The 23,985-nt window shown below is 39.3% G+C and overlaps 1 protein-coding gene across 1 annotated transcript in view; it reads left to right on the top strand.

The window, feature by feature from the left end:
- LOC122892093 overlaps window positions 1–23,985 on the top strand; it is a 66,199-nt gene that overhangs the window by 5,045 nt on the left and 37,169 nt on the right. Inside the window, exons 3-4 of the mRNA XM_044228236.1 lie at window positions 9,309–9,381; window positions 9,946–10,031. Coding sequence (XP_044084171.1) covers window positions 9,322–9,381; window positions 9,946–10,031 — 146 coding nt within the window. The 5' untranslated portion in view covers window positions 9,309–9,321. The remainder of the gene's footprint in view (window positions 1–9,308; window positions 9,382–9,945; window positions 10,032–23,985) is intronic.

Consider the following 23,985-nt stretch of genomic DNA (forward strand, 5'->3'; position numbering starts at 1 on the left):
AGCCCCACATCGGGCTCTTTGCTCAGTGGGGAGCCTGCTTCCCCCTCTCTCTCTACCTGCCTCTCTGCTTACTTGTGATCTCAGTCTGTCAAATAAATAAATAAAATCTTAAAAAAAAAAAAGAAAAAAAGAAAGAAAACTACAGAGGATGGGCGCCTGGGTGGCTCAGTGGGTTAAGCCGCTGCCTTCGGCTCAGGTCATGATCTCGGGGTCCTGGGATCGAGTCCCACATCGGGCTCTCTGCTCGGCGGGGAGCCTGCTTCCCTCTATCTCCCTCTCTGCCTGCCTCTCCGTCTGCTTGTGATCTCTCTGTCAAATGAATAAATAAAATCTTTAAAAAAAAAAAAGAAAACTACAGAGGAATAATAGGACAAGAAGGAGAAAATGCTTTAGAGAATAGTCATATGGAAATAAGGAGAGAAGAAAGTTTTACAGAACAAAGTTTTGGTCAATTCTATCAGCTGCTGATAGGCCATTGATTTTAGCCATCAGGAGGCTACTGATAACTTTAGTGAGAGCAATTTTGTTGGAAAGCACCAAGAAGGGATCCTCACAAGAGGCTGGGGTGAACTATCCTGAATACCAGCTCAAGAAGGAAAAGATCTTTTATCCCAAACCAACTTTATCAATGACTTGCAGTGCTTCCCACTTTTGTTCACCTGGAGAGAGCCTTTCTTGAAATTAAATGGGGCTTTTTTTTTTTTTTTAAGATTTTATTTATTTATTTATTTATTTATTTGATCACAAGTAGGCAGAGAGGTGGGCAGAGAAGGGGAAGCCAGTTCCCTGCTGAGCAGAGAGCCCGATGTGGGGCTCGATCCCAGAACCCTGAGACCATGACCTAAGCCGAAGGCAGAGGCTTAACCCACTGAGCCACCCAGGCACACCCCCCTCCTTTTTTTTTAAAGAGAGAGGGGCAGAGGGAGGGGCAGAAGGAAAGGGAGAGAGAGAATCTTAAGCAGGCTCCATGCCCAGTGCAGAGCCCAATGTGGAGCTCAATCTCACAGCCCTGAGATCATGACCGCAACCAAAATCCAGAGTCAGATACTTAACAGACTGAACTGCCAAGGCACCCCTAAAAGTGACTCTTCACCCCATGCTTTTCTATAATCCTTTCCCTACTTTATTTCTGTCCAACAATATCCTAAGTTACCTTTTATTTTTCAACACGTTCTTTTTGTAACTGGAGAAGAGTTAGATACTTAATAATAGTACTTCTTTACTTTCCCCATACTCTCTGTGTAGCATTCGTATATTAAGGCTGTGGACTTTGGGGAAGACATACATGGTTGCAAGCAATATTCCTATGGCCAACATGTCAGGAGTATCATTACCCACATGGAAGCTTCAAGTGTTTATTAGTCAGGGATACATAGGAATCAATATTAAGAGTTCTTAAAAGAAAGATAAGAATAGCATGAAATACTTGAGACAAATAACAGTACCATTCATAGGCTCCCTTTTCCCATCTCTCCTGATAAAGTTTCCCCACTGCTTATTAAATAATGAGGATTGGGTGCCTAGGTGGCTTAGTTGGTTAAGCACCCAACTCTTGATCTCAGCTCAGCTCTTAATCTCAGGGGTATGAGTTCATGCCCTGCATGGACCCTACTTTTTTTTTTTAAGATTTTATTTATTTATTAGAGAGAGACAATGAGAGAGAGCATGAGCGAGGAGAAGGTCAGAGAGAGAAGCAGACTCCCCGCGGAGCTCGGAGCCCGATGCGGGACTCGATCCCGGGACTCCAGGATCATGACCTGAGCTGAAGGCAGTCGTCCAACCAACTGAGCCATCCAGGCATCCCTGGACCCTACTTTTTAAAAAAAAGAAGTTGAGGGTTATTTTGATGTTAAAGGTTGACGTAGGCTGAGTTGAACTCAGAATATATTGTGAGTGATGTTGTAATATGGAGAAGGATTAGACAGGTTCTGAAACTTCTGGTCTCCTCAGAAAACTCACACTTGAAAAATTATGGAGGACCCCACAGATTTTTTTTTATATGATGCCATAGATTGAATGTGTCTCCCCAAAATTCATATGTTGAAAACTAACCCCAATCTGATGGTATTTGAAAGTGGAGCTTCTGGGTGGTGCTTAGGTCATGAGAAGAGAGTCCTTATGTATTTTTACAAAAGAGGCTCCTAAAAGATCCCTTGCCTTTTCCACATATGAGGATTCAGGCACCTATAAACCAGGAAGCTGGACTTCAGCAGACATTGCATCAGACAACTTGATATTTTCTAACAGTTACTGAGGTTTGGTTGACTTTGCTTTGTTTTTTATTTTTATTTTTTCCCTTTGCTTCAGTTTGGATGGTTTCCATTGCTTATCCAGTTAATTTTCATTTCAGATACTATATTTTTCAGTTCTAGAATTTCCATTTTGCTTTTTCATAGTGTCTATTTCTCTATTAAGATTTTCTATTTGTTAGCTTATTACATTTATGTTTTCCTATTAATATTTAAATACATAATAGCTGCTTTCAGGTTCTCATCCCCTATTTTCATCATCTCATTTCTGTGTTTACAACTTATTCTCCTGGCTAAGAGTCATGTTTTCCAGTTCTTTTCATGTCTAGTAATTTGTTATCTTATCCTAGCCACTACAGACACTATTCTGAGTGACTCTTTAATATGAAATTTACTAACCATGTATGGCTGTTAAGTAACTGAAATGGACTAGTCCAAATTGAAGTGTGTTTTAAGTGTAAAATGAACACTGAATTTTGGTGGTCCAGTGAGTTAAGCCTCTGCCTTCGGCCTAGGTCATGATCTCGGGGTCTTAGGATGAAGCCCTGCATCAGGCTCTCTGCTCAGCAGGGAGTCTTTTTCTTCTCTCACTCTCTCTCTCTTTCTGGCTACCTCTCTGCCTACTTGTGATCTCTCTGTCAAATAAATAAATAAAATCTTTTTTAAAAAAATGAACACTGAATTTCAAAGACTTAGTTTGAAAAAGAGACTGTGAACTCAATAATCTTCCAAGTTGATGGGCTTCCTGGCTGGCTCAATTGGTAGAGAGTATAACCCTTGTTCTGGGACGCCTGGGTGGCGCAGTTGGTTAAACGACTGCCTCCGGCTCAGGGTGTGATCCTGGAGTCCCGGGATCGAGTCCCACATCAGGCTCCCAGCTCCATGGGGAGTCTGCTTCTCCCTCTGACCTTCTCCTCGCTCATGCTCTCTCTCACTGTCTCCCTCTCTCAAATAAATAAAATAAAATCTTAAAAAAAAAAAAAATTTGAGTTCTGAGTTTCAGGCCCACATTGGGTGTAGAGATTACTTAAAAAATAAAATCTTTTTAAAAAGTCTCCTATGTTGGAAAAAAAATAATCTCTTTTATTGGTTACATGTTGAAATGGTAACTTTTTAGATACTTTGGGTAAAATAAAATCTTTTATTTACATTAATTTTGTCTGTTTATTTTTACTTTTTTTTCCCAAGAGGTTACTAGAAATTTTTTTTTTAAATAACATTTCTTTCATTATAGTTCTCTTGAATAGTGCTACTATATAGCTAGATTAATCCTGTTCATAAAACCTGGACTTTCTGGGGTGTCTACTAAATTTCTGGGGTAATTAGATCTTTCCAGTGTGGTTGGATGAAACACTGGTATCTCCCATCCCTGTTGAACCTCTGATCGTTTCTCAGCCCATAGGTACTCCATGGTTGTTCTCTTCCTAATAGTTCTTTGTTTTTGTGGAGTCTTTTCCTTTGCAGACTTCTCAGTGCAGCTGCCTTCTCACTGATATCTGATATCTCCATCTCCTTGGTGCAGATACCATGGTTTATTTGGCCTTTCCCCGTGGAAAGTGCTCCTCTGGCAAAACACCATTATAATCATGAAGCTTCATCATTTGTTTGTCTTTGGTTAGGGATAACAGTTATATAGTTCCTATTGATGAATATCTAAAAACAGTTATTTATTTTGCCCAGTTTGATAATTGTTTATGGTGGAAGGTCTTGTGTCCATTGTCAGTTACTATACCATGATTGAAAGTAGAATAATTGGGCGCCTGGGTGGCTCAGTGGGTTAAGCCGCTGCCTTCAGCTCAGGTCATGATCTCAGGGTCCTGGGATCGAGGCCCGCATCGGGCTCTCTGCTCAGCAGGGAGCCTGCTTCCTCCTCTCTCTCTCTGCCTGCCTCTCTGCCTGCTTGTGATCTCTCTCTGTCAAATAAATAAATAAAATCTTAAAAAAAAGTAGAATAATTTATTATGATCTTTCACTTCCACGTTGCACGTTTTCCTTAAATGACAGATGGTGTTGCTTGCCTGTTCATATTTTACAATGATGCAGTGGAAGAACTGTGATGTCTGTGTTTGTGGGGAAGGCTTTGTCCACTAGGAAGTTTTGCTTTAATGTGAATGGATGGAAAGCCAGTAGACATTAGATGCCCGTAAGGGACACTGTTGAAGCCTACCCAGAATTCATTTTAGTTTTTCCCTTGCTAACATAATCCTTCCTTAGTTCACTTGTCCATTCTTCTCTGCCTAACTGTGTGCCTCACCAGATGAATGTATCTTCAAGGGTACATCCTGGTTGGGCTGAGCTAATACACAACAGTTTCGATAATTCCCAGTGATTTGTTTAGGAAAGACATGTTGCAATTTTGGTCAATGAGACATGAAGAAAAATCATTGAGTGGTAGAAGATACTTGGAAAAAATGTATTTAATCAGGGGTTAAAGTCCAAAATATATAAAGAACTTATACAACTCAACACCCCAAAAACAATCTGATTAAGAAATGGGTAGAGGACCTGAATAGACATTTTTCCAAAGAAGACATACAGATGACCAACAGACACATAAAAAGATGCTTAACATCACTAATCATCAGGCAAATGCAAATCAAAACCACAGTGAAGTATCACACCTATCAGAATGACTAAAATAAAAAAACACAAGAAATAATAAGTGTTGATGAGGAGGTGGAGAAAAAAGAACTGTCATGCACTGTCATCAGGAATGTAAACTGATACAGCCATTGTGGAAAACAGTATAGAGGTCCCTCAAAAAATTAAAAATAGAAATACCATATGATCCAATAATTCTACTACTGGGTATTTACCCAAAGAAAATGAAAATACTAATTTAAAAAGATATATATACCATTATGTTTATTATAGTATTATTTAAAATAGCCAAGATATAGAAACAATCGAAGTGTCCATTAACACACATATATATGCACACACACACACATGCATGCACACAATAGAATAATATGCAGCCATAAAAAGCATGAAATCTCACCATTTGCAATAACATGGATGGACCTAGAAGATATAATGCTAGATGAAATAATTCAGACTGAGAAAAAGAAATACCATATGATTTCACTCATATGTAGACTTTAAAAAACAAAATAAATGAATAAACAAAGAAAACAAACTGAAGGTTGCAGAAGGAAGGCGGAGGAAGGAATGGCCAAAGTAGGTGAAGAGGAGTAGGGGATACAAGTTTCCAGTTACGGAATGAGTAAGTCATGGGAATAAACGGTACAGAGGCACCTAGCTGGCTCGGTTGCTGGAGCGTGTGACTCTTGTTCTTAGGGTTGTAAGTTCAAGCCCAACATTGGGTGTAAAGATTATATAAAGATTAGATCTTTAAAAATTTTTTAAAAATAAAAGTTACAGCATGGAGAATATAGTCAGTGATATTGTAATAGCATTGTATGGTGACAGATGGTAACTACACTTGTAGTGAGCAAGGCATAATGTGTAGAGAAGTTGAATCACTATGTTGTACACCTAGAACTAATGTAACACTGTGTGTCAGCTATACTCAAAAAACTTTTCATATAATTATATAGTAACAAAATAAATAAGTTTTAAAAAGCCTTTGAAAACTTCTGGGAAAGGTTTCCTAAGTTTTAAAAAAAGACAAAAGAAAAAACAGCCCCTTTCCTTCTCTTAGGTTTTCTCAAATCTGAAAATGATTCTGGGGGGTTGAAATCTGAAGAACACATAACAGAAGGATGGGATGGTGCTGAGCCCTTGGTGATATTCAGCTACTGTATTGGAAAGCCCTAGACTAGTTACTCTACCTTCAAATATGTAAGATAATATATTTTTGTGTTGTTAAATTTCTGGTAATTAAAAATAAATCCCAACTTATACAAATTCCAGAATGTGGAGGACTTAATGCTCAGTTGGCTCTCTTAATCCAGAAATTGCAAGTTTAATGTTTCCAGTGACTGAGGTTGACTGAGATAAAAGACACAAATGGAATCAGCTGGTCTTGAAGTTCTGAATGGAACTCTTGTATAAGGTTAATTTGGAGTCAGAACCAACAGATCTCTAATATTCTTTGGGTCTGAAAATTGCAGAAGCTGGTGGGACAGAAGGTTGGTACTTTTTAAGGCACTTAGATATTTGGGAGGACATGATTTTGGAATTTGACATCTCTAGGTTGTTAGGGGTAGAAGCTGGAACTGGTTGAGGCGCTTGGGTACTCCTTTTTAAAGAAAATTAAGCATTTTAAGGGTATAATTCTGAGGTTTTTAATATGTTACAACTGTATAATCATTACCACTGTCTAATTATAGAATATTTTTAATGCATCAATTGATAGACATTTGGGTTATTTCTATTTTTTGGCTATTGTGAATAATGCTACTATGAACATTGTAAGTTTTGATGTGGACATAATATATTTTCATTTCTCTTGGATCTTCTCTAGGAATGCAGTTGCTGAGTCTGAGTCTTATGGGATAATTCTGTTTAACATTTCAGTGAACTACCAGACTGTTTTCAAAGGCAACTGTACCATTGTACAGTCCTACCTGCAGTGTATGAGGTTTCTAATTTCTCCATATCCTTGCCATCACTTACTATTGTCTTTTTTAAAATTATAGTCATCCTAATAGGTGTAAAGTGGTATCTCATTTTGGTTTTGATTGGCAGTTAGCTAATTACTAATGATGTTGAGCATCTTTTCATGTGTTATTGGCCATTTGCACATGTTCTTTGGAGAAATGTCTATCCAAATCTTTGGCCATTTTTAAATTGAGTCAGTCATCTTTTCTCTTTGTATTGTTGAGTTTAAGAGTTCTTTGTATATTCTGAATACTAGACCCTTATTACATATATGATTTGCAAACGTTTTTTCCATTCCGTGATCCATTTTGAATTGATTTTTTGTATACACTGTGCAGTAGGGTTTGATTTTATTCTTTTGCATGTAGATATCCAGTTGCCTTGTTACCATATATTGAAAAGACTATTTTTTCTTTCATTGAATTGTGTGGCACCCTTGCCAAAACTTAATTAACCATAAATTTGAGGGTTCATTTCTAGACTCAACTCTAATTCACTGATCTATATATCTATATTCATGGCAGTACCTCTTTAGATTATTGTAGCTTTTGTAAGTTTTGAAACTGGGAGGTGTGAATCCTCCAAATTTGTTCTTTTCTCGAGATTATTTTGGCTATTCTAGATTCTTGAATTGCCTTATGAATATTAGAAATGTTAGCATGTCAATCCTGTGAAAAGGACCATTGAAACTTTGAAAGAGATTACACTGAATCTGTAGATGATCTGCAGAGTATTGCCATCTTAACAATATTAAGGTTTCACTTCTTTCTGTGCCCACTTTAATGCAACCCCACTGGCAAGGAGCTACTTCATCCACATTATTTCAGTACCTGTAAGTTTGCATTTCTATTCTTATGGGGTTTTTTGCTTTTGTTTTTGTTTTTTTTGTTTTGTTTTGTTCATTTAAGAGAGAAAGAGAGGCAAAGAATGCACAAGCAGGGGAAGAGGCAGAGGGAGAGGGAGAAGTGGACTCCCTGCTGAGCCTAGGATCCTAACCTGAGCTGAAGGCAGATGCATAATCCTTTGAGCCACCCAGGCACCCCTCCTCTTGTGTGTGTGTGTGTGTGTGTTGTTATTGTTGTTGTTGTTGTTGTTTTAATATCCAAAGCAGCATCTGGCTATAAGTGCCTGCCTGAGCTGTTTAAGTTTCTCCTGAGGTGCCAATTACTGGCATGTGTTTTTTTGGTTTTGTTTTTGTTTTTTGCTCTGGTTCCAAAGTAGCATAGATTTTAAGTGGTGTGCCCTACCTTATTTTTCCCATAAACCCTTTTATTTTTAGTGCACAATATTTCAGGACATGAGATTTTTTATGAATGTATATGTGTTACAATGTAAATGCCTATATTTTTACATTTTAACAAAAGATTTTTGAGATACTGAATTTACTCAAAGCAGAATCTTTAGCTACTCTGGCAGGACAGTGAGATATAGATGTTTAGGTAGATACAAGTTTTGTTCTCCCTCCAATCTTCATTTTAAAGGGATTCTTCAACTTCTCTTTAAGGAAGGGCTAGTCCAACCTGGGCCTCTGAACATTTTCTTTAATAATAATAGTAATAGCTAACGATCCCCAATCCATCCAATGGACATTTCCCAGTCCATTGATGCTGTGGCTGCTACCAGGTCCTCCACTGTGTGCTGATCCATCTTTTTCATTGCAAATCCAGGAGACCCGTTAACTTTGCGTTAGCCAGCCCCAGACTTTCTCCTCCAGTCACGAGAGTGGTTTTCACAGCCTGCTTGGTAAAATGGGTCACCTTGGTCAGTGCTTCCCAAACTTGGGCATTTTTCAGAATCACCTGGAGGGCTTGTTCAACCGCAGACTCTTGGATACCACCCCTGGGATTCTGACACAGTATACATTAAATTTGAGTGTGGATTTGCATTTATAATGAAGTCCCAGGTGATGCTGAGGCCCCTTGTCCAGGGACCACATTTTGAGTGGCATTGCTGTTAATGGCCCTGTCATCAGCAGTGTTACTTATCTTCACTATTTCCTTCCACATCAAACCTTTTTTCTTGGCCATTGCATTGGCATAGTCATTCTCTACCAGGGGCAGTTTTGATTTCCAAGACATATTTGGCAATGTCAGGAGACACATTTTTTTGTCAGCACTGGGTAAAAAGGTGTGCTACTGGTGTCTGGAAGGTATAGACCAGAGAGGCTGCTGAACATTCTACAAGACACAAGGTAGCTTCTTACCACAAAGAATCATCTGATTCAAAATGTCAGTGGTGCCAAGGTTGAGAAACTTGGCAGTGACATGCTACTGCTTTATTTGCCCATAGCATGTGATCCTTCTGATCACATTTATGTTGAGCTGATAGCCCATGAGGTGAAGCTGTAGATAAAGGAAGAGTTGTATTCCCCCATCCCAAAATTTTTAAATATTTCATTGAAAATAAAATATCTAAACTTTAAAACTATGAAGTACTTTGAAATATCAGCCACAAACATGATAACTTGTCAGAGTTCTAATTTCTCCTTCTTAGGTCTCATAGCAGAATGGGAGACTTGACTGAAGTTAAATCTTTGGACATTGAGCCCATCTATTTCTTTGATCAGGTAATAATACATCTCAGTCTTAGCAAATTATAGTTGACGTCTCTCTCTCTTTTAAAAAAAAAGATTTATTTATTTATTTAATTGACAAAGAAAGAGAGAGAGAGAGAGAGACAGTGAGAGAGGGAACATAAGCAGGGAGAGTGGGAGAGGGAGAAGCAGGCTTCCCACCAAGCAGGGAGCCTGACGCAGGGCTTGATTCCAGGATCTGGGGATCATGACCTGAGCAGAAGGCAGATGATTAACAACTGAGCCACCCAGGCACCATATCTCCCTCTCTCTCTCTCTTTTTTTAGATTTTATTTATTTATTTGAGAGAGAGAGAGAGAGAGAGAATTAGCCATGCGGAGGGGCAGAAGGAGAGAGAGAGAAAAGCAGACTCTCTTCTGAGCAGGAAGCGTGATGTGGGGCTTGATCCCAGGACCCAGAAATTGTGACCTGAGCTGAAGGCAGACATTAAACAGACTGAGCCACCCAGACGCCGCCTATAATTTACTTTTCTAAAAATTATTCACTTTGGACCAATATTTTTCTGTGTTTTAATCAGAAAATTTGCTTTCATTTTAGATGAAACCAAAAAGAAAAAAATGGAAAAAGAGAGCGTGTGAAGACCATTTCCTCTATTTGAGACACACCTCAGGAGCTACTTCTAGGTAAAATATCTGGAATTACTTTACATTTTCAAAGAGTTTTAAGGCGCTCAGGACCAATGCTTCCCTACCCTGTTCCCCAATCCTCAAGAAACTATATCAGGATATTTTCCGTTTCAAAGCTGACCATGAAGCCAATCAGAAAACTTTATTCTAGCCAGATCGGAGGTTAATTGAAGCATAATTTATCATAGCTGAGCAGCCACCCTGGTTTGGCTTTTTTGGTTATTCTACAACAAACCCAGCCCCTCTCTTGCTTTAGGGATTTTGTACCAGATGTTCCCTTTGCTTTCTGTTCCTTTTAAGTCTTTACTTAAATATCACTTTTTTGAGATTTTCCTATTTCAAATTCTATCTTTCCCCACCTTGGCATTCTCTATCCCTCTTCCTAACTGTCCTCTGGCAGTTACCACTTTTTAACATTCTAAATGTCATTCCTATGTCATTTGACCTACATCTCCCATGAGAGTATCAGGTCTATAAGGGAAAAAAAATTATTTATGTATTTTTATTGGAGAGAGAGAGGGAGAGAGGGAAAGAGCTTCCGAGAGCTAAGGGTGTGTGGGGGGGTGAGGTGGGGAAGGGGTGCAGAGAGGGAAGGAGAGGGAGAGAATCCTAAGCAGACTCCATGCTGAGCACAGAGTAGTTGGGGGGCTTGATGTCACCTCCCTGAGATCATGACCTGAGCTGAATCGGTCACTTAACTGACTGAACCACTCAGGCACCCCAAGGGAAGATTTTTTAATCTACTTGATCATTTATATATCCAGTCCCAAAAGCAATGCTTGGCACATAGAATGGGCTTAAGACAGTCATAGTTTTTAACTTAATAATCATGGAATTGTGTCAGCCCTCAAAGGTAAATGAAATAATGGAACTAAACTTTTCACAATGTTTTTACCTACTACTGCTACAATTTCTGAACTTGGAAATTAAAATACTCCAACCTGTCTTAAAACATATGTCTTGGGCACCTGGGTGGCTCAGTGGGTTAAAGCCTCTGCCTTCGGCTCAGATCGTGGTCCCAGGGACCTGGGATCGAGCCCCGCATCGGGCTCTCTGCTCAGCAGGGAGCCTGCTTCTGTCCTCCCACCTTCCCGCCTATCTCTCTGCCTACTTGTGATCCCCATCTGATAAATAAATTAAAAAAAAAAAAAAAAGACCATATGTCTCAAGATTGTATAGGGTTAAAGCTGTCAGTTATACCAGTAAGTTCTCTAGCAATGGTGATTTTGCCCGGTGAGGGACATTGGCCATATCTGAAGGCATTTTTGGTTGTCATGTCTAGGGGAGTGGTGTGTTGTTATCTACTGGGTAGAGACCAGGGATGTTGCTAAACATCCTACAATGCACAGGACAGCCCCCACAACAGAGAATTATCTAGTCCAAAATGTCAATTGAGAATCCCTGATATACACTAATTTGTTTGTTTCGAGCCTGCTGTAACTTCTCAAGACCACTGCAAGTTGCTGCTCTTTTCAAAAGTCTATCATTTCTTCATTTCCAACTCTTCCTGCTTGAAAAGCAATGCAACGTAACTTGGTTATTTTGCATTCACAGTGCTTGGCTTATAATTGGCACTCAGTAAAGGAGTTCAGGTTGTCATATGGGCAGTAGGTATGTCTGTTTATCTAGGGCTTTATTGGCTGCCTGGCTTTCTCATTTGATGCATGTCTTAAGCATGGCTTCTGTTCACTCTACCTAGAAACATGCCATTGGCTATCCTACTGTTGCCCTTGTACCAGGAATAAAATCCACATTTCTTACCATGAACTGCAAGTCCTTCTGTCATTTCCTCTCCTGTAGGTCCTCCATCCTCCTCAAGTACCATGCCATGTCACTTGTTCCCTAGCCATTTTGGCCTATCTATTCCTTTAACAACCAAACCCATTCCTCCTTTTGATTCTTTGCTTTTGCTGTACACTTTGCTTTGAATATTTTTCTGCCGTATTAGTTCTTCCTGATCATTATTCTAGTTTCAGTGCAAATGTCGCCTCCTCAGAAAGACCATCCCTGATCTCCCAATCCAAAGAAGCCAAATATATACCCCCATCATTCTATTACAATGTCTTGTTTTATTTTTATCGTCATAGTTACCACTATCCATACTTTTTATTTCCTTCCCTTGTCTCTGTCCTCCCTCTTCTTCCTTCATGTTTTCCTTCCTGTCTTTCCCCAATTATAGTATAAGGTCCATGGGGGCAGAGTTATGTCCTCTTCACCATATCTCTCCAGAGCCCAGAACTGTGCCTGATGAATATTTCATGAATGAATGAATCATTTCTTCACACACGTGGTGCCTACCACAGAGAGGTGGGGTTACTTTAAGACTGGGCCAGGTCCTAAGACCTTCATTATTGATTATCTATTTTTTAAAATTTTATTTATTTATTTGACAGAGAGCACAAGTAGGAGGAACAGCAGGCAGAGGGAGAAGCAGGCCCCCCGCTGAGCAGGGAGCCTAATGTGGGGCCCAATCCCAGAACCCTGGGATCATGACCTGAGTTAAAGGCAGACTTTTAACTGATTGAGCCACCCAAGCTCCCTGTTTGTTGATTATCTCTTGTTAAGATTGTTAAGTCTGGTTTTGAAATGGACAGTCCGTCATTTGAGCCTCTATCTGAAAAATAAACCAGACATATAAATATTATGTTTTAAGTGCATATATTTCTTATCAATCCTTTGAAGGAGGTAGAATTATTGACCTTATTTTACATATGATAAAACTGAGGTAATTAATAAATGGTAATGCTAATTACCATTAATATTATTATATTAGTAATATTATATATAATATATAACAATGTAATCATATATGATTACATTAGTAATATAATATTGCATTAATATTATTTTTATTATTATTATTTTAAGATTTTATTTATTTATTTGACAGAGAGAGATCACAAGCAGGCAGACAGTCAGGCAGAGAGAAAAAGAGGAGGAAGAGGAAGCAGGCTCCCTGCGGAGCAGAGAGCCCGATGCGGGACTTGATCCCAGGACCCTGAAATCACGACCTGAGCTGAAGGCAGTGGCTTAACCCACTGAGCCAGCCAGGCACCCTATTAATATTATTATTGTAATAAGTAGAGTTTTTATCATTTTATTTGAGCAGTAGACCAATCTGACAATCATGAATCCATATTTACAAGATGTTACAAAGAAAATATCTTAAAATGAAGATAACACAATAGCTGACTCATAGGATTAGTATTAGAGTTTGATAAAATGATGTTTATGAGAGCAACTTTGAAAGCCAGAAAGAGATATAGAAATTTAATGAGTTATTATTATAATAATATATTTAGGGGCACCTGGGTGGCTCAGTGGGTTGAGCCGCTGCCTTCGGCTCGGGTCATGATCTCAGAGTCCTGGGATCGAGTCCCGCATCGGGCTCTCTGCTCAGCAGGGAGCCTGCTTCCCTCTCTCTCTCTCTGCCTGCCTCTCTGCCTACTTGTGATTTCTCTCTGTCAAATAAATAAATAAAATCTTTAAAAAAAAATAATAATATATTTAAAGTTTTTAAAAATGGGTCTTCCATCTTTTAAATATCAATTAAAATATAAACAAATGCCTGGAGATCAAAGATTTAAGATCTACATTTAGAGTTTTTTTAAAAAGATTTTATTTATTTATTTGACAGAGAGGGAGATCACAAGTAGGCGGGGGTGGGGGTGGCAAACAGGCTCCTCACTGAGCAGAGAGCCCGATGTGGGGCTCGATCCCAGGACCCTGAGATCATGACCTAAGCTGAAGGCAGTGGCTTAACCCACTGAGCCACCCAGGAGCCTCTAGAATTTTTTTTTAAGATTTTATTTATTTATTTGAGAGAGAGTGTGAGCAGGAGGAGGGAGGGAGAGGCAGAGGGAGAGGAAGAAGCAGGCTCCCCGCTGAGCAGGGAGGAGCATGCAAAACTCAATTCCAGGGTCCTGAGATCATGACCTGAGCCAAAGGCAGACACTCAACCTCCTGAGCCACCCAGGTACCCCTACATTTAGAATTCTTATGCCAATTAAAGTACCTTTCTATCTTTTAAAAAAATTCCATTTTATTTTACATTAAATACCTAGTTGGGAAACTAGTATTATTTTTCAAATGATGTGAATGGAATTATTCTTTAGAAGAAAAATGCAAATGGCTCTGTAGTGCTGTTTACCATTTTATTTATTTATTTGTTCATTTATTTATTATTAACTTATAGTGTATTATTTGTTTCAGGGGTACAGGTCTGTGATTCATCAGTCTTATATAATTTACAGCGCTCACCATAGTACATACCCTCCCCAATGTCCATTGTTTACCGTTTTAAAAAAACTTTATTCAGGTGAAATTCCATTGAGTGTTGACATATTTCACCACATTGACTTGATGTAAGAAAACACTTTTAAATTGTAATAACTCAAGTAGCTGTCTTAGAAATCTTTGAGTAACTGGTTTAGAGAACATTTCAAAGCACAACCCATTTAAAGTTAACTTTTATTCATGCCTCTGATAGTGTAGTGAAATCAGTTTTTGTTGAATGAAGGAATAAAGATGGTAATCAGATTACAGGTTTTAAGGTACCAAAAAGGGAAGGACTGTGTCTTCTTCTCTGTGTATTCTGTGTAACAGTGTCCAGAAAATGTGCTTGATTATCCTCCTGGATTTTATTATATCAACTATCTAGGGGCTATCTAGATGGCTGTGAAAGAAGGACAATGAGGTTGCATTCTGGATATAGTTTAAGGCAGAGATGACTAGGTTTGTTATGGAATGAGAGGAAGAGAGGATAAAGATTTCCAAAGATAACTCCTGGCCTGAGCAGTTGGAAGAATGGAACTGCTATTTATTGAAGTAAGTAAAAACTAAGGGAAGAACAGGTTTGGTGGGAAAAACCAGGAGTTCATTTTTAAACATGTTGGCTAAGTTGAGCTTGAGATGCCTATTAGATGTGTTATGTAGGAAGTTGGGTACCCAAGTCTGGAGGTCAGGTGGGAGGTCAGAGCTGGATATATACATTTGTGAGTTGTCAAGGTCTAAATGATTTTTAAAGCCTTTCAGTTGGGTAAGATTACATGGGAAATATAGGTAGAGAGAAGAAGAGAGGTGTGAGAGGGCAAAGTTGACAAGAAACCAGCAAAAGAGTTGGAGAAGTAATATCCAGTGAGGGAAGAGAACATAGAGAAAGTGGTATTCAGAAAACCAAATAAAGGGTGCCTGGGTGGCTCAGTCAGTTAAGCATCTGCTTTCGGAGGTGCCTGGGTGGCTTAGTGGGTTAAGCCTCTGCCTTCAGCTCAGGTCATGATTTCAGGGTCCTGGGATCGAGTCCCGCATCGAGCTCTCTGCACAGAAGGGTGCCTGATATGCACCCCCACCCCTCCTGCTTACTTGTGATCTCTCTGTCAAATAAATAAATAAAATCTAAAAAAAAAAAAAAAAGTCATCTGCCTTTAGCTCAGGTCATGATCCCAGGGTCCTAGATCGAGTCGCATATGGGGCTCACTGTTTAGCAGGGAGTCTGCTTCTCCTTCTGTGTCTGCCCCTCCCCACTGCTTGTGCTCTCTCTCTCTCTCTCTCTCTCTCAAATAAATAGATAAGATCTTAAAAAACAAAAAAGAAAACCAAATGAAGAAAATGTTTTAAGAGTGTTCAGTTATGTCAAATACTACATGGAAGTTGTGTGAGTTGAAGACTGAATAGTGACCATTGGATTCAGCATGATCAAGGATTTTGGTGATCTTGAAAGAGGCTTATGTGTGGAGACGTGGGGACCTGTAGAATGGTTTGAATACAGAATGGGAACAAATATAAACAACTTTCAGAGCTTTGCTCTTTCAAAGCAAAACAACTTTAACTCTATACCACTTCACACCAACTAGAATGACTATTAAAAAACAAAAACAGGGGCACCTGGGTACTTCGGTCAGTTAAGTGTCCGACTCTTGATTCTGGCTCAGTTCATGATCTCAGGGTCATGAGTTTCGAGCCCCCAGCTGGGCTCGGAACTCGGTGGGGACTCTGCTTGAAATATTCTCTCTTCCTGTGTCCCCCCCCACCTTTAAAATAAATAAATAAATCTTTAACAAAATAGAAAACGGAGGGTAGCAAGTGTTGGCAAGAATGTGGAGAAATTGGAATTCCTGTACACTGCTGATGGGACTGTGAAATGGTGCAGTTGCTGTACAAAATGATATGGCATTTCCTCAAAAAATTAAACATAGAATTACATGATCCAGCAATTCCAATTCTAGAAGTGAAAGCAGATAATTATCAACTGATAATGTACACCCTTGTTCATAGCAGCATTATCATAATTGCCAAAAGGTGGCAGCAACTCAAGTCCATTGACAAACGAAGTATGGTACACACATACAATAAAATGTTACTCAGCGTTCAGAAGGAAGGAAATTCTGACATGCTACAATGTGGTTGAACCTTAAAGACATTATGCTAAGTGAAATAAGACAGCCACAAATGAACAAATATTGTATACTTCCTCCTACATGAAGTTCATAGAGTAGTCAAAATCACAGGGACAGGAAATAGAATGGGGGTTACCAGGGCCTGGGGGATGAGGGAATAGGGTATAAAGGTATAGGGTATATAATTTCTTCTCTTATCCTCTCAGAGTCTCCTGCTGAGATGGACAGAAGACAGATCATTAAGAGATAAAGATATAAATTTTATCTACCAACTTTTACATGTAGAGGAGCCCTCCCAAGAATGAAGACCCAGACAGTTTGACCCAAATGCTTATATAGTAGGTTGGACAAAGCAATAAACTGTGAGAATGTGACAAAACAAAGAGATTGGAATAGAGCAGTTAATCCTAGAGAAATTCTGATGTGGAAGGGTCTAGTTTAACCAAGTCTGTTTGTACAGATTTTTCCTGGACTCAACTTCCTCTCTGATGACAGGACTGATTCTTCCTCTGGTATAAGGAGGGCATACTTCACATGATAGTTTTAGGTCCTGCTTTCAGGAGGAAAAAGGAAGGTCAGAATGCACTTCTTGCATTTGCTGTTTTTCACATGCCTTTAACTCAAAATAATCACCATGTCAAAGTGGCATATTGTGAGGTGGCATGCTCTGAACGTCCACAGGGAATGGAGAGTTAATGTTTAATGAGTACAGAGTTTCAGTAGTTCTATTTTCAACATTTTGAGGAACCTCCATGCTGTTTTCCAGAGTGGTTGCACCAGCTTGCATTCCCACCAGCAGTGTAGGAGGGTTCCCCTTTCTCCGCATCCTTGCCAGCATCTGTCATTTCCTGACTTGTTAATTTTAGCCATTCTGACTGGTGTGAGGTGGTATCTCATTGTGGTTTTGATTTGTATTTCTCTGATGCCAAATGATGTGGAGGAATTTTTCATGTGTCTGTTGGCCTTCTGGATGTCTTCTTTGCAGAAATGACTATTCATGTCCTCTGCCCATTTCTTTTTTTTTTATTTTTTTTAAAGATTTTATTTATTTATTTGACAGAGAGAGGTCACAAGCAGGCAGAGAGGCAGGCAGAGAGGAGGAAGCAGGCTCCCTGCTGAGCAGAGAGCCTGATGCGGCACTCAATCCCAGGACTCTGAGATCATGACCCGAGTCGAAGGCAGAGGCTTAACCCACTGAGCCATCCAGGCGCCCACCTCTGCCCATTTCTTGATTGGATTATTTGTTCTTTGGGTGTTGAGTTTGATAAGCTCTTTATGGATTTTAGATACTAGCCCTTTATCTGATATGTCATTTGCAAATATCTTTTCCCATCTGTCAGTTGTCTTTTGGTTTTGTTAACTGTTTACTTTGCTGTGCAAAAGCTTTTGATCTTGATGAAGTCCCAGTAGTTCATTTTTGCCCTTTCTTCCCTTGCCTTTGGCAATGTTCCTAGGAAGAAGTTGCTGTGGCTGAGGTCAAAGACATTGCTGCCTATGTTCTCCTCAAGGATTTTGATGGATTCCTTTCTCACATTGAGGTCCTTCATCCATTTTGAGTCTATTTTCAAAAATTGAGCAATTTTCAAAAATTGCTGTCCAATTTTCCCAACACCATTTGTTGAAGAGACTGTCACTTTTCCATTGGACATTCTTTCCTGCTTTGTTGAAGATTAGTTGACCATAGAGTTGAGGGTCTATTTCTGGGTTCTCTATACTGTTCCTTTGACCTATGTGTCTGTTTTTGTGCCAGTACCGTACTGTCTTGATGATGACAGCTTTGTAATAGAGCTTGAAGTCTGGAATTGTGATGCCACCCACTTTGGCTTTCTTTTTCAATATTCCTCTGGCTATTCGAGGTCTTTTCTGGCTCCATATAAATTTTAGGATTATTTGTTTCATTTCTCTGAAAAAAATGGATGGGATTTTGATAGGGATTGCATTAAATGTGTAGATTGCTTTAGGTAACATAGACATTTTCACAATATTTAGTCCATAATCATGGAACATTTCTTTGTGTCTTCCTCAATTTCTTTCATGAGTACTTTATAGTTTTCTGAATATAGATTCTTTGCCTCTTTGGTTAGGTTTATTCCTAGGTTTCTTATGGTTTTGGGTGCAATTATAAATGGGATTGACTCCTCAATTTCTCTTTTTTCTGTCTTGTTGTTGGTGTAAAGAAATGTAGCGGATTTCTGTGCATTGATTTTATATCCTGACACTTTACTGAATTCCTGTACAAGTTCTAGCAGTTTTGGAGTGGAGTCTTTTGGGTTTTCCAAATATAGTATCGTATCATCTGCAGAGTGGTAGTTTGACTTCTTCTTTGCCAATTTGTCAAAGAATTTGCCAAATTTCTTTAATTTCTTTTTGTTGTCTGATTGCTGAGGCTAGGATTTTTTTTTAAAGATTTTATTTGTTTATTTGACAGACAGAGATCACAAGTAGGCAGAGAGAAAGGCAAAGAGAGACAGAGGGGGAAGCAGGCTTCCTGCTGAGCAGAGAGCCCGATGCTGGGCTCAATCCCAGGACACTGGGATCATGACCTGAGCCGAAGGCAGAGGTTTTAACACACTGAGCCACCCAGGCACCCCGAGGCTAGGACTTCTAGTACTATGTTGAATAGCAGTGGTGATAATGGACATCGGTGCGGTGTTCCTGACCTTAGCAGAAAAGCCCTCCGTTTTTCTCCATTGAGATGATTTTTGCGGTGGGTTTTTCATAGATGGCTTTGATGATATTGAGGTATGTGCCCTCTGTCACTAAACTTTGAAGAGTTTTGATCAGGAAGGGATGCTGTACTTTGTCAAAAGCTTTTTCAGCATCTTTTGAGAGTATCATATGGTTCTTGTTCTTTCTTTTATTAATGTATTGTATCACATTGATTGATTTGCAGATGTTGAACCAAACTTGCAGACCTGGAATAAATCCCACTTGGTCGTGGTGAATAATCCTTTTAGTGTACTTTTGGATCCTATTGGCTAGTATTTCGGTGAGAATTTTCACATCTGTGTTCATCGAGGATATTAGTCTGTAAATTGTCTTCCAGCCCCTCACTTTAAATCTGGAAGTGTCTTTGGGTCTAAAATGAGTTTCTTGTAGACAGCATTTTTTTTTAATTTATTTATTTGACAGAGAGAGATCACAAGTAGGCAGAGAGGCAGGCAGAGAGAAAGTTCTCAGCAGTCTTCCTGCTGAGCAGACATCCCCAATTCGGGGCTCAATCCCAGGACCCTGGGATCATGACCTGAGCCAAAGGCAGAAGCTTTAACCACTGAGCCACCCAGGTGCCCCTGTAGACAGCATATTGATGGGTTTTGTTTTTTTATCCATTCTGATACCCCTTGTCTTTTGATTGGGGGATTTAGCCCATTTACATTCAGGGTAACTATTGAGAGATATGAATCTAGTGCAATTGTATTGCCTGTAAGATGACTGTTACTGCATATTGTCTCTGTTCCTTTCTAAACTACTACTTTTAGGCTCTCTCTTTGCTTAGAGGACCCCTTTAAATATTTCCTGTAGAGCTGGTTTGGTGTTTACAAATTCTTTGTGTTTTTGCTTCTCCTGGAAGCTTTGTATCTCTCCTTCTATTTTCAGTGGTAGCCTAGCTGGATATAGTATCCTTGGCTGCATGTTTTTCTCGTTTAGTGCTCTGAATATATCATGCCAGTTCTTTCTGGCCTGCCAGGTCTCTGTGCATAAGTCTGCTGCCAATCTAATATTTTTACCATTGTATGTTACAGACACTTCTTCTCCCAGGCTGCTTTCAGGATTTTCTCTTTGTTGGTAAGACTTGTAAATTTTACTATTAGATGAGGGGGTGTGGATCTATTCTTATTGATTTTGACGGGGGTTCTCTGTGCCTCCTGGATTTTGATGCTTGTTCCCTTTGCCATATTAGGGAAATTCTTTACAATAATTCTCTCCAATATACCTTCTACTCCCCTCTCTTCTTCTTCTGGAATCCCAATTATTCTAATGTTTCATCTCATGGTATCACTTATCTCTCGAATTCTCCCCTCGTGGTCCAGTAGTTGTTTGTCTCTCTTTTGCTCAGCTTCTTCATTCTCTATCATTTGGTCTTCTATATCACTAATTCTCTCTTCTGTCTCATTTAATCTAGCAGTAAGAGCCTCCATTTTTGAATGCACCTCATTAATAGATTTTTTTTATTTCAACTTGGTTAGATTTTAGTTCTTTTATTTCTCCTGAAAGGGCTTTTATTTCTCCAGACAGGGTTTCTCTAATATCTTCCATGTCTTTTTGAGCCTGGGTAGCACCTTGAGAAGCGTCATTCTGAACTCTTGATCTGACATATTACCAATGTCCATATTGATTAGGTCCCTAGCCTTCGGTACTGCCTTTTGTTCTTTTTTTCTCTTTTTTCCACCTTGTCATGTTATCCAGATAAGAATATATGAAGGAGAGAATAAAATATAAAAAGGGTAGCAAAGACCTCAGGAAAATGTGCTTTAACCAAATCAGAAGAGACCCCAAATTGTGGGGGGAAGAAAGGGGGTAAAAAGAAGTTCAGGAAAAAAAAATTAAAAAAAGAAAAAAATAAAGAAAAAATATATATATTAGACTGGTGAATAGAACAGGCTCACCCACTTAATTTTGGGAGTATTTTGGTCTCTTAGAAGAAACTACCTCCCCAAATTTTAAAGAATGAAAAACATATATAAGGGCAAACACAATGAAGGGATGGAATGTGACTATAAAGATGAAAAGCAATTTTTTTTTAAATTTCTAAAGAAGGAGTTAAGAAGATAAGTTGTTTGGGAGAATAAAGAAAATGAAAGTGGAGATAATTTGCTCAGGCTGGAGACTAGAACAAAGCCCTGTGCTAGGTTTAAGGTGTATTTTGATCTATTTGAAGAAGTTGTACCCCAAATTTTTTTAGAAGAAAAAACCCTATGTGTATACAACAAATAAAGTTAGATACAATGAAGGATAAAATATGGCTATAATAATGAAGGTTCAAAAATGATTTTTTTTAATGAAAGGCATTGTTAAGATAAACTAGTTTAAAAACCTTAAAAGAGAAAAGGGTAAAAGTTAAAAATAAATTAGCAGAAGAAAAATGTAAAATTAATAATAATTAACTTTGCAAGACTAAATAATAATGGGGAGAAAGCCATAAATTCCATGCTTTGCTTTCTCCTCCTCTGGAATTCTGCTGTTCTCCTCAGTAAGTGAACTTGGTCTTGGCTGGATTTTTTGTTGATCTTCTGGGGGAGCGGCCTGTTGTAGTAATTCTCAAGTGTCTTTGCCTGAGGCGGAATTGCACCGCCCTTACCAGGGGTCAGGCTAAGTAATCTGCTCTGGTTTGCTTTCAGGAGCTTTTGTTCCCTGAATGCTTTCCTTAGAGTTCCAGAGGACGGGAATGAAAATGGCAGCCTCTCAGTCTCTGGCCTGGAGGAACCAAGAGCTTGGGGGCCCACTCCTCAGTACACCCCTGGAGAAAAGGGCTCACTCACTCCCGTCTCCCTGGCCTCCAGCCATGCTGCAAGGTCACCCAGCCTGTGACCAAGCTTCTCTATCTCTGGCACACAGCCCCACCTGGAGTCTCTGAACCCCGCAGATCCCTGAGCTCTTCCAGGAGGGTCTCCCCAGATCTTGTGGGGTCTCTCCTCACAGAGCAGTGCTCTGTGCCACAGACCACAATTTAAGGTAACCCCAAGTTGAGAGCTCACTCCTCAGCTCTGTCTCTGTAGCCAGCTTCCCCTAATTCCTGTGACCTCTGCGACAGTCAGCCCCAATCCTTCTGTGACCCCGTGGGACCTGAGGCCATGCTGTCCCCGTGTGGGCTTCACCCCGGCTTAACATTTGGAGCGATGTCCCTCAGTGGAACAGACTTTTAAAAGTTCTGATTTTGTGCTCCGTTGCTCTGCCACTTGCCGGGAGCTGCCCCCCCCCCGCCCCGCCCCGCTGCGGTCTATCTTCCCCTCTCTTTGGATTCACCCTACCTTTCAGAAAGTGGTCCATTTTCTGTTTCTAGCATTGCTGCTCTTCTTCTCTTCGATCTCCTGTTGGATTTGTAGGTGTTCGGAATGGTTTGATAAGCTATCTAGCTGGTCTCCTGCTACCTGATGTTGTCTCAGCCTGCTACTTCTCTGCCATCTTGACTCTTCCCCCTATCGAAACTCCTGTTCTTTCCATTTTTAAGAGAAATTTGGAATGTGGATTTTCATAGAGTACCTCTGGTCCTCAGATACTGGCAACTAATCCAATTTTTAAAATCACATGCACACTTCACCAGACAAGCCAAAGAAAATAAATCTCTGAATCCTGCCCCATCCTGTGCCATGGCTATTCGCTGCTGAATTCTGGCCTTGAGCTACCTAATTCACAGGATTTTCAGAAAGTTGTTCACTGTCACAAGAAATATTGCTTAGGCTGGCATTTTCCTGGGTTCATTTGACAACCCCAGTCCATTTTTTTATATTTAATACTCCAGAATATACAAAAGAAATTGAAGAGGCCCAGATGAGTGCTCCTCCCTAAGATATTAAATATTTTTTTAAATTTAGTTTCATTGAAAAGTCCTTATCCTTGAATACATTTCCTCTTCAGTAATTAGAGAGATAAAAGATTTACCTCCCAGGGTGGCTGGGTGTCTCAGTCGGTTAAGTGTCTGCCTTCGACTCAAGTCATGATCTCAGTGTCCTGGGATTGAGTCCCACTTTGGGCTCCCTACTTGTTGTGAAGTATGCTTTTCTCTCTTCCTCTGCCTGCTGCTCTGCCTACTTGTGCTTTCTATCTCTCTGTCAAATAAATAAATAAAATCTTTTTTTAAAAAAAATGTACCTCCCTGTTGTTGAAATACCTAGTCCAATATCAACCACCTGTAATTGAAATTTTTAAATCAATAAGTTAGTATTTAATAAATAGTTAATAATTTTACATTTGTATACATAAAATACTATGCAACAGAAATAATGTAATACCTATATAATAGACTTATTTTGAGAGTTGAATAAAATGATATATGAGAAACTACTTTAACTATAAAGTGATAAACACATTTATAGTGTCATTATTATAATCGTTAATGAAGATTATTAAAAGAAGATTTCTGTCTTTTAAAAACCTGTAAGTATGTAAAATTATATATATACGTACATATATATTCAACATCTATGTATGTGTATGTATGTGTGTGTGTATGTATATAAATTCATGGTGTAGGTCAAATAATACATGTTTTAATTAGCCAAAAGGATCCTCCTCCATGTTATCTTTTTTTTTTTTTTAAAGATATATTGATTTGAGAGAGAGTCCAAGTAGTGGGAGGAGCAGAGAGTGAGGGAGAGAGGGAACCCCAAGCAGACTCCCTGCTGAGTGCAGAGTCCGATATGGGGCTCAGTTCCGTGACATGACACCGAGATCATGACCTGAGCTGAAATCAAGAGTCAGCACTCAACCAGCTGAGCCACCCACGCACCCCATCTCCTTTTATTTTTTAAATTAATAGTAAATTTTGATGACTCTAAATAAGTAGGTATTTTATAATCTTAGTTCTGCTCAATTTTATCTTTCCATACTTCATTATG

This window comes from Neovison vison, chromosome 12 (genome assembly GCF_020171115.1).
Source record: "Neovison vison isolate M4711 chromosome 12, ASM_NN_V1, whole genome shotgun sequence".
NCBI lineage: Eukaryota > Metazoa > Chordata > Mammalia > Carnivora > Mustelidae > Neogale > Neogale vison.